At 41.3% G+C, this 10,774-nt stretch overlaps 1 protein-coding gene across 1 annotated transcript; it reads right to left on the reverse strand.

Annotated features, from left to right (window-relative positions):
- Positions 1–3,449: 3,449 nt before the first annotated feature.
- LOC133019784 (septin-5-like) lies at positions 3,450–8,687 on the reverse strand. The gene is made up of 12 exons (XM_061086342.1): positions 8,649–8,687; positions 7,645–8,037; positions 6,883–6,979; positions 6,491–6,577; positions 6,277–6,400; positions 5,921–6,055; positions 5,696–5,813; positions 5,505–5,606; positions 5,322–5,418; positions 4,573–4,735; positions 3,611–3,713; positions 3,450–3,521 (listed from the first exon to the last, which is right to left on the reverse strand). Exons 1-12 carry the CDS (start codon positions 8,685–8,687, stop codon positions 3,450–3,452), a joined length of 1,530 nt encoding a protein of 509 aa, XP_060942325.1.
- Between the last annotated feature and the right edge of the window lie 2,087 nt (positions 8,688–10,774).

The raw sequence follows: 10,774 nt of genomic DNA on the forward strand, positions 1-10,774 counted from the left end.
ATGATTGCTCGTCTCGCTCATTTGACAGACGTTGAATTTTAACCAAATTACAGAATCATGAGTCATAAAACAAATAAAGGGTTAGGGTTACATTTTGAGTGAGATTTTTCACATATTGTCTTGATTCATGCAACCAGTCAAATGTATAATGATGCTCCACTGCACTACTTGTCCCACAGTGAAAAGATGGTCAGAATTATTTATCAGCTGTTTTCTACAGGATTTTGAAAGAGTCACGAGAATGTTAAAGTCTCTTGGACATATTTTACTGTCCGATTGATTTAATCAGTGCTGATCTAAACCAAACAAAGGCCCGTCACAGATTGAAGCCGACATGGCAAGCTTTTAACTCGTCAGAATTACTGGAAATATGTTTGTTGACTTTAATTTCAAAAGACGGCCAAGGAAAATGAAGACGTTCACACAACCATGTTACTGCTCTCAAAACCTTCAGCGACAGGTTTCCTCATGATGTTCCTCTAACACACCGCAGGGCAATACGGGTTTCCATCCTCTAATCTCTCTAATGCAACAGCTCCCTCTGCTGCCTCCCCCTGGACCTCATTCTGACGTCACACACACACACACACACACACACACAACACAAACTTCCTGCACAACCTGGACTAAACACTTTCAGTGTAACACCTCAGTCTTTGTCCCTGAAAACAGTCGACATTATCCTGACTGGTGCCTTGTGCTGTGTTACATTAAACACAGTCCAGATCATTGGCCACATGATAAACTGCAGAGGACACAGAGGAATCCCAGAAGATAGATTTTTAAAGCTTAACCTCAAAGTTTGGATACAGCACAAAAATATCAAGTTGAAAATCAGTTTGCATTTGTTTCCACTCCAATGTTTTATAAACAGACATCAAGCTGACTCCTCTGCTCCAGTCCAGAAAATCAGTTTCTATATTTCAAAATGGAAAATGTGTTGTGTCGCACACTTTCTTTGTGTGTGTGTCTGTATGTGGGTCTGTATATGTGTGTGTGTGTTCAAGGTCCCACTCAAACAGCTCGTGTCTCCACAGCTTTTTCTCAGCCTACTCGTGTCACATCATCAGATCTCCCATCAGTGTGTGGATCTGCCCTTTGCCTCTTCTGCTGTTTCTCAATGTTGCGTCTGTACATGTGAGTGTATTCAATGTTTTATATTCTGTACTATAGTTAATCCTATTGTACCTGTAGCATGGCTCTGTTTCTTTGGTTATACAGTTTGCCCTGTGCATGAAAGAGTGCGCGTGTGTGTGTGTGTGTGTGTGTGTGTGTGTGTGTGTGTGTGTAGCAAGCAAGTTATTTTTGTACACAGAGGTGATTTATGGTATGAGCCCGTCTGGGTGCTGTGGTGTGTGCCTATACTCAGTTTTCCTGAACACTCTGACAACTCTGGCGAAACACGTACGCACTGAGCGAATGGAAGAGACAAAGATTTACTGTCATACATGTTTTCTTTTCTTTTTTCTGTTGGTTTGTTTTTTTTATAAGTTTTTTCCATTTTGTGAGTTGGACTGAGTCACGCGGGAGTGAAAAAAAGAAAATGACAAAAAAAGTTGTTGCTCTTTGTCTTGACAACAAACTGATGTCTAATATCCAATTTGAGTTTTGTAATATTTGTATGTATGTATGAAAGTTTTGTAAATTTGTGATGGTATGCACGTTTTGGCATATGAGTGTATGTATCTTACAATTTGAAATGCTTGTTTCTTTGTTTGTTTTTTTGCATGTAGATTGCCGTTTAGGTTCTTTTTGTTTAAAGGTTTTGTTTTCATGTTTATTTTCGGGACCATGTACAATACTGTATAACGTGGGCAGGATCTTGGACCTCATGCTACATTGATATTATATATGAATATAAAAAACATGTTTTCCCTATGGAGAAAGTTTTAAGTTATATATCGCCTGTACACTCTGGGCTGCCTTTTAGATCTATCTGTCCACTGTTTAAGATAACAATGATGATAATGGATAAAACATATTAATGAAGAATTATGCTGATGAAATAATAAAGATTCTTAATAAATCTTATTACATTTACAACACATCTTGCTCCTGTGTTTATTGGTCACGTGAAAAAATATATATACAGACAAAACTTCCTTACAACAAATTGAGATAAAAAAAATCACATTCACAAGTTACAAAAACCCTGAAAATGCAGTTTACATGTTACAAACCTAATATCGCCACAATGGCCACTAGATGGCAGCGCTACACAATTATCAAAGATACTAACTGATGAGCTGTGCTATTACATTAGTAAAACCAGAATGGCTGCCAAGGCTGAACAGTTTCCTTATATTCTATGAAGCTGCACCAAATTTTACACACTCCAAACATATGGCTGATTATTGTCATCAAATTTCCATGAATCAAATCCTTGGACATTGGTGAAAATGTTGAAAAATGCCTCTTGCTATGATAAAGAAAGTTCCTGGATTTGCCCCCTGATCCGGGTCTACCCCTTAATTTGATGGGTTCTTCCCTGATCCATATCACAGCCATCCTCAAACCTTGGTGATAATCCTTCCTGTAGTTTGTTTGGTAATCTTGCTTACAAACAAACCAACTAACAAACAAATGGACGAGGGTGAAAACGAAACCTCTTTGGAGACAACAGAATGAAACTGTTGACTCATAGTGAAATTTACAGATTAGATAAATCCACCTGTGAGCTGCTGAAGTGCTCTTGAACACCACACTGAGGCTGTGGCTGCTCCTCAGGCTTCTCCTGACTGAACAAAGAAGAAATCTAACAGAGCTCATGTGTCTGTTTTGTCGTTGTGTCTTTGTTCAGAGTTTGAAGTTCTCACAGTTAAGCTCTCTGATTTGTCCAGATTACGTTTGTTGACATGAGTTTTTTTCAAAGCTTCTTCTATTAATCTGGAGTTGTTGTCAAAGCAACAAACCTTAAGTGCAGCTTATTAATATTTAGCTTCATCCTGGCCAAGAAGTTTCAAGTTGAATCTGATGCACAAAGAAATCTTTAGTTCCAATTGTCTTGTTTTCTTACTATCACAATTTAAAAGCCTCTATTTATACATAATACAATATAAAGCAAAATAAAAGGAAAAGGAAATCAGACAATTAACAGACAAATTAAGCTATTTTACATTCGTTCATGTTAAATTAGGAATCGGTCATTTGAACACAAAAAATTATTAAAGATTTCGCAGAAGTCACTTTAAATTCGAAGCTGTTTTTTTAAGAGATTTTAGTTTCATTTTCAAAAGCAAAATTTCATGACAATCACTTAGAAGTCTCCTGCACGTCATCTGGGGAAAACCTCACTATTCATGCATTGTCCTGGAGAACAATAATCAGACAGGTCTCTGAATGTCATGTGGCTCGTTTCCTGTTCTGACATCACATTCTATAAACGGAGGCTGTCTCTGTCTTCCTGTTCGCTGCTGGTCCGTCTCCTCGCCCAGGGAGTCGTGGGAGGATCAGCAGCCGCCTCTGTGACTGTGCTGCATCTGCTCCTGAATCCTTTCAAACACCTCCTGCATCCTCCTCAGCTACAGACACCAACAAATAAAGGAGTAGATCAGGACCGATCACATTTGTCAGTGAGTGAGTCAGTTATTGTGTAAAAAAACAAATGTACCTCTTCGTCTTTCTCAAAGATGAGTCTTTCCTTCTCAGTGTCAACGGCGGCGAGCGGCAGAGGGAAGTTGTCCTCGCTGCCTTCTTGACACTTCTCACGCAAACTAAAGCACACACAGACAAAGAAGAAGAACAAAATCGTTCTGAAACATCACACTGAGAATGTAAGACAAGGCCTGAAGAGATCTTTAAACGATTTATATATGATATGGAAAAATCAGGCCTAAGAAATTACCCATTCCTTCACAATTGGGATTTTAACAATGTGTTAAATAAGCCATTACATATGAAGTGAAAGAAGATTTCCACCCTTTCTTTCTGCCTAAACATACCAATGGAAAAGAACATTTAAATACAAATCTCTCTCCTCCAGGAAGCTACAGTTTAAAGGGACTCTTACCTTTGTTGCATTTGAGAATTACAGCACATTCAAATCATCCCGCCTTCCTCCAATGCCCCACCCCCTCGTTCCCATCCGCGGTGTTTTTTTGAAGAAACTTTATTTACAAGCAGACTTAACAACCTACTGCCTCCGCGCAGGCACGTGAGTTTTTGTTTACCAAAGCAATGGATTCGGATTCAGAAGCACCGGTAAGTTATATACATTTACATTCACATATGATGACGGGCCCGAATGCGCCACAAGAAGCAGACGGGCTTCCTGTCTGTTTCCATGCAGCAAACAGACAGGTCTGTCGGCCAATAAGGTCCTTCGGTCCGAAGAATTTTATTGGTTGAAGTTTTCACTAAATATTATGAGAGTGAAATAATTGTTTGTTTTTACTCATGGTGGGTCTGTCTTGCATTTTAGAGTGTCATTACCTTATTAATACCAATTTAACCTTATCCAAAAAAAGTGTAAAAATGCAACAAAGGTAAGAGTCCCTTTAAGAGGCAAACAACAAAGCACTGGAAGCTCAGTGACTCAAACAGTGGACGTGTAATTGTCCTGCCTCCACCCACCTGCGTTTCTTCTCCTGCACCACCATGCGCGTCATGTTCTGGATGCAGTGCGCTCGGTAGTTCTCGTAGTGCGTCTCCCGCGTCACGTCCTTCAGGTCCTGCATGTGCGTCCTCACCAGCATGTTCCTCAGCAACAGGAAGTCAGAGTGAGCCGGGTTCTCCACTGAGATGGAACAACAGGACAACATGTAGCTGGATCACACTGGTTTTAGTTGTATTTTCAACAGAACAAACATGAGGAGAACAACGGATGTGAAGGGGCTATATATTCACATTAACAGAAACATGAGGATATTTCGACCTTTGACCTTCGAGCACCAAAATTTAATCAGTTAATCATTGAGTCCCAGTGAAGGTTTCTACCAAATTTTAAGAAATTCCCTCGAAGGGTTCTTGAGATATTGTGCTCACAAAACTAAGATCATGGTTTGTGAGGTCACAGCGACCTTGACCTTAACCTTTGACCACCAAATTCAAATCCGTTCACCCTTTCTACCAAACTTGAGGAAATTCCCTCCAGACCTTCCTGAGTTATTAAGTTCATAAGGTAAAACATTTGATTTGTGAGGTCACAGCAGCCGTGTCCTTCAACCTTAAACCACTAAAATACAATCAGTTCATCCTTGAGTCCAACAAAATATTTCTTTGGGCTGTCCTTTAGATATCGTGGTCATAGATTGGGACGGACAACCCGAGAACACAATGTCTCCATGATGATTGTCACTGGAGTATATGTTTGTGTGTTTTACCTTCCACCACCCCCCAGGGATACAGACGACCTCTGAATCTGCGACCTTTACTCTCCACTTGAACGTTTCCCCCGATCACTGCAAACGGGATGCTGTCCTGAAGAGAGAAGGAGAACCAATGAGCTGTCCGTCCCGAGGTGGATCCAACAACTCATTTATAACATGAGGATTCAAGCGAAGAACCTTGAGGATCTGGTCGTGCATCTTAAAGTCTTCGTCCTCGTCTGAATCACACTCTGGAAACTGGTAAATGTTGATGCCAAACTGCTTCATCTCCTCTTGGATCTTGAGTCCGTGGAGACAAAAACAAAAACAAGATTTAGAGAGATTATCTTTCATGTGACTGAAACTTAAGACAACGTGAGATCTCGTACCTTCATCTTCTTCCTGCAAACCTCTGCCTGTGTTAGACTGTCGGCTTTGGCCAGTATTGGAACTATGTTGACTTTTTCGTGGATGGCCTTCATGCACTCAATGTCCAGAGGTCGAAGTCTGATGGGAGTAAAACACATAAGTACGTACATATAAAAATATCCCCAAAAGAACAATTTCTATTTCAGCCACATGTGCACAAGACAAACACCAGAATGTCTGTGTACCCGTGGCCGAATGGAGAGATGAAGTAGAGGCAGCAGTGAACTCTGTTGTCCTGGATGTTTCTTCTGTTCAAGCCGCTCTCGTCTCTGAAGTACTTTTCAAACTGCTCGTCGATGTAGTCCTCTATTCGCTTCCAGCTGATGCAAACACAAAAACTCTGAGTGAGTGAAACAGCAACAGAGACAAACCACAAACCGGGAAGGCAAAGGAGGTGCTTAAAACCCTCCTGGCCGACCACTGACATGAGCGATTTCAAAATAAAAGCATATTTTCTGTGCTTGTGTTGCCTTGGAACAGTCAAATAAAGCAGCAGCGATTCATGTCTGGGTTGTGACCTGGAGAGAGATGCTGACCTCACCTTTCTGAGTTGTTGACGGCGTCTCCGAACCCGGGCGAGTCTATGATGGTGAGCCTCAGTTTGACTCCTTTCTCCTCGATGCTGACGGTGTGTTTGATGATGTCGAGTGTTTGACTGATTCGCTCTGCAGACAAACACACAAGTGCAAAGTAAGTCGTGGCAGCTGATGACATGAACCAGTCCCATATGCAAGTGATACATGAAGTAACCTCACCTTCAGCATTAGGAACCTTCCTGTCTTTGTAGAGGTCAGTGAGGAACAAACTGTTGATGAGTGTGGATTTCCCGAGGCCAGACTCTCCTACAGAGGGAACAAGAGAGACACTCTTCAACCCAGATTCAAAACATCACATCCACGTGTTTGTCTTTTTTTTCCTACACAAAACTTTGAACTAAAAAGATAAGCAGTTGTTCACGCTTGAAATCAGATGACACAACACAACAGCAACATGACAAAATCAGCAGTGATGTCTCTGATCTGACCTGAAACGTTCTTGATCTTTGTATAAGATGGTGTTTTTTGTCATGTGTGTGTTTTCAGGTGGAGAGATGCTACATTCGGTCTTGATAACATCATCAGTCAGTCTCACACAGTAAGGGACTGACCTGCCACCATGAGTGTGAAGGTGAAACCTTTCTTCACTGTTTTTCTGTGAACCTGGTTGGGCAACGTGGCAAATCCCACATAGTCCTTGTCCTGATCCTGCAGACAGAAATGGATTTAATAGATGAACTAAAATACTTTGCTCGAAACATGATAGTAAATACTGTTTTTGATTTCATTTCAAGTAAATCACAGGTAAAAATGTTACCTGTGATGTGTAATGTTAAAAATGATCAATAACCAAAATGTGTCTTGATTTCCCCTGTGATGCTGCAGCCTTATAAGTAGGTTTACTCATTGACCATCAGTGGCTTCATCAGCGAGGATGAAGTTTGACGGCAGAACAGAGGTGAAGTCTTGTCTAGAACCTGTTAACCACATCAATCAGCAGCTCTGGTTTGAAATTGAAAGCAGGTTTCTGACTCTTTTTTCACAAGTGCATATGAGAGATTTGTCATCAGGATGAGAACTGTATATTTGACAGTGTGGGTGAGTGTGTGGTGATGTACAAGGAAATCAAATGAAAGGTTGTGTGATTTTGTTCTGCTTCTTTTATGTATATTTTGATTAGTTTTTGTATTTGGGACTTAAAAGGTTCATGGGGGATTAGGGTTAAATATTCTGTTTCTTTTCAATCACCAAAGGCCCTAAAAAAAAACTAGATCACAAGGCAAACATCACCACTGTCATCTTGGGCACTAACAGATAATAATACACACACACACACACACACACACACACAGGTAAAAGCACACAGAACACACCTCTGGAGAGTCATAGGGGTCAAAGCGTCCCCACGGACTGTGTGGACGGGAGACCGAGCTGCCTGTGGAGTCCAGAGACGTCTGAGAGACGAGCTGCCTCCTCAGCGGCAGCGGCTGAAACCCTGAGTCCGCTCCTGCACGGTGGGGTCTCTGAGGGGCGGATGGAGATTCGGTGGTGGGGTGGCAGGGGATGGGACGGGCAGGAGGGGGGGTCCCGGGTAGGCTGGGGCGTCTCCCGTTGGTTGTGGCACGGGGTCCCTCTGCCCCGTGGTTCACTGACATCTGGTGACCTGGGTCCTGGTGCTGATCGCCCGCCTGAGAGACGCCAGGCAGGTCCCTCATGGTGAAGGGGAACTGAGTGTCCTCCTGATCATCGATGGACAGACTGGAAAACTAGGATGAGAGACCGCAGAGCTACTTAGACATGTTTGTACAATCAAAACTAAAAAAATAAATAAGAAACGCTATGACACAATATGAAGGAATATTTGGAGCCTAAATTTAAAATAACATGTTTGTGGCAAAACTTGATATTGAGGGAATGGAATTACCATCTTTCCCTTCAACTGTTGTGTATGACACTTATAGATCTACGTTTGATGTATTTCACAATAAAGATATAGGCCCTTGAAAAAAACATGACTTGATAAGTTTTCTGTTGCAATGCAGCTACACGCTTTCTTCGGTGGACTAGTGGCAGAAACTTGGACTATGGGCAGAAAAGGTATCTGGTTCGTCTCTGGTTCGACTCCACGGAGAAACAACAAAAAGACGAACCTGGATTGATCTGTCCAAAAATCCAAGAGGATTCTCCCTACCCTGTCTAGTGCCCCTGAGCAAGGCACCTTACTCCCCCAACATCTGCTCACTGCTCTGTGTGTCCTACACCAGATGGGTTAAAAGCAGAGGTTAAATTTCCCTACAATTGCATGAGTGTGCATGTCTGTGCATGTGTTTGGGACAAATAAATGTATCTTAATCTTAATCTTAATCTTAACTGTGACCTGCGATCCCTTTATACCATTACAGAGGCCCTCATCCATCTGTCCAGCGATGGGGGAGATACACAGTCAGTGTTGATCTGCAGGTTCGCAAACACGAGGGTCAAAGTGGATGTATTGACTAGACTCAAGTCTTTTGTTTAAAGGAGAATTGTTCATTGTCACATAGTAGACAAAGCATGTGGATGAAAATAGTCATGAGGGCAACAAGTCTGTGTTTGTTTCTTTTGCTCTCGTCTTTTTTTCCAAGGCCTCAGTCCACACCTGCCTCGGTAATACACATCACACACTATCCTGAGTCCTCTTTTGGACCCGGTCTGAAGGCAGCACAGCTCTCACTGCTGCTGGTGGCAATGAGCAGGTTGGGTTTGGCATCCCTCTACCTGTCAGCTCTCATTACCCACAAAGCTTTGCAACAGGGCTTAACCCAGCTTAATGCTGTGTCGGTGTGGGGGGAAGTTGGGGATTTAACTCTTAAACACACACACCGACACACACACACTCACACACACACACACACACACACACACACACACACACACACACACACACACACACACACACACACACACACACACACACACACACACACACACACACACACATTTGCACAAGCTATTAACACTATGATTAAAGAATATTCCACAAAGTTGTCCTACCTCTGATAAGGTTGCAGCTTTTTTGCGAGGAGAGCATGAATACAAAAAAATATGTGGAAAAAAAATGATGGTTTGTAATGTAATACAAATACAAAAGGCTTCGATGTATAAGCTGGATATTAGGAACAGAAATGGATGTTAATTCGCCATTGCCCAATAAATCAAAGAATACATTTAACTAATAAAAGTTAAGAATTACATACCAATACAAGTAAATACAACTTATAAATATAATTAAGCACTAAATGTTTAAAACAGTAGAAATAAAGACTAAAGGCTTTTAACATTTTATCCTTTAGTTTGAATAGATCACATAAACCCTGTAGGAATAACACAGGCTGCTCTATTTTCACCGGGCTGAGAAATGGGATTTCCACAAGCTGTTGGTAAATTCAGTAAAACAATGAAGCAGAGGTGTGTGTGTGTTTGAATTCTGGTGTTCAGTGTGGTGGTGGACGTACCTTTCTTATGGTTGCGGAACCTGACTGGAGAGGACATGTGCTGCATGCTGCTGCTCGGTCCCTGGATAAGTTACACAGTGACCACACAACAACAACTACACAAGAAGTGATCAAATGAGAAGAGCCATATGGTGTGCGTGTGTGATCACTGCTGCTCCATGTGCTGGACTGAGCTCAGGGTGCAGCTCACTCACTGGTGATAATGTGGTACAGTGGAGGACAGAGGAACAACAACAACAACAACAATAACAATAGTTAAGTACATTTCCAAACGACAGGTTATATTCAAGCTCGAGGATTATTTTAACATGAGTAGGATAAATACAGTGTCTTGAGCAATTATTCAGATCCCTTCACTTTATGCAATTTACTACGTTGCAGGTTTAAATTCAAAATTGGAATTTGCTAAAGTCAGCTTGATTCAGTTTTATCCAGTCAAAAGTTTAATCTACAACACAAGTGAGTGAAGGAGTCTGAATAGTTTCTGAAGCACATTCGAGATATATCCACCATCAATTTAGCCTATTAATTTCAGGTGTTGCTTAATTTTCTATTATATCTATTTATATTTATGTATTTGTCTCAAACGACCTATGAGTTGCCAGGTTTGAGTGTTATTTAGATGGATCGACATGGGGGGATGTGTGACTCTTACCTGGCAACCTGCACTGGCACAGAGGAGCTAGCAGCATTAGCAGCAGTTGTTTGACACTGAAACGGTGAGTGAGCGGTTTTATTGGCAGGTTTTGGGGAAAGTGTGAATAAATGCATTGACCACAAAGATGGATGCTTCTAACGAGACTGTGATAAAGTTGGGAATCCATTCTCAGATTCACAACCACCTTAAAGCTAATTTCATCCTAATATTATGACAGCTAGATAGCTTAGCAAGTAGGCTAATGATAAATATCCTTAAACATTTTTGTATCTGTTAAAAAACAATGCAAGAACAATGTAAATGACGTTTATTAAAGATGCACATAAAAATATTACGTTTAAAATTGTAGAT

This window comes from Limanda limanda, chromosome 14, assembly GCF_963576545.1.
Source record: "Limanda limanda chromosome 14, fLimLim1.1, whole genome shotgun sequence".
NCBI lineage: Eukaryota > Metazoa > Chordata > Actinopteri > Pleuronectiformes > Pleuronectidae > Limanda > Limanda limanda.

Excerpts from the sequence above, each read along its gene's own strand:
- LOC133019784 (XM_061086342.1), bottom strand. The coding sequence starts at position 8,687 with ATGGATGAGGGCCTCTGTAATGGTATAAAGGGATCGCAG. Across the intron at positions 6,980-7,644 it reads ACCCCTATGACTCTCCAGAG|GATCAGGACAAGGACTATGT; the intron begins GTGTGTTCTGTG and ends TTCTGTCTGCAG. Across the intron at positions 5,814-5,920 it reads ATCTCTCCATTCGGCCACGG|ACTTCGACCTCTGGACATTG; the intron begins GTACACAGACAT and ends TACTCCCATCAG.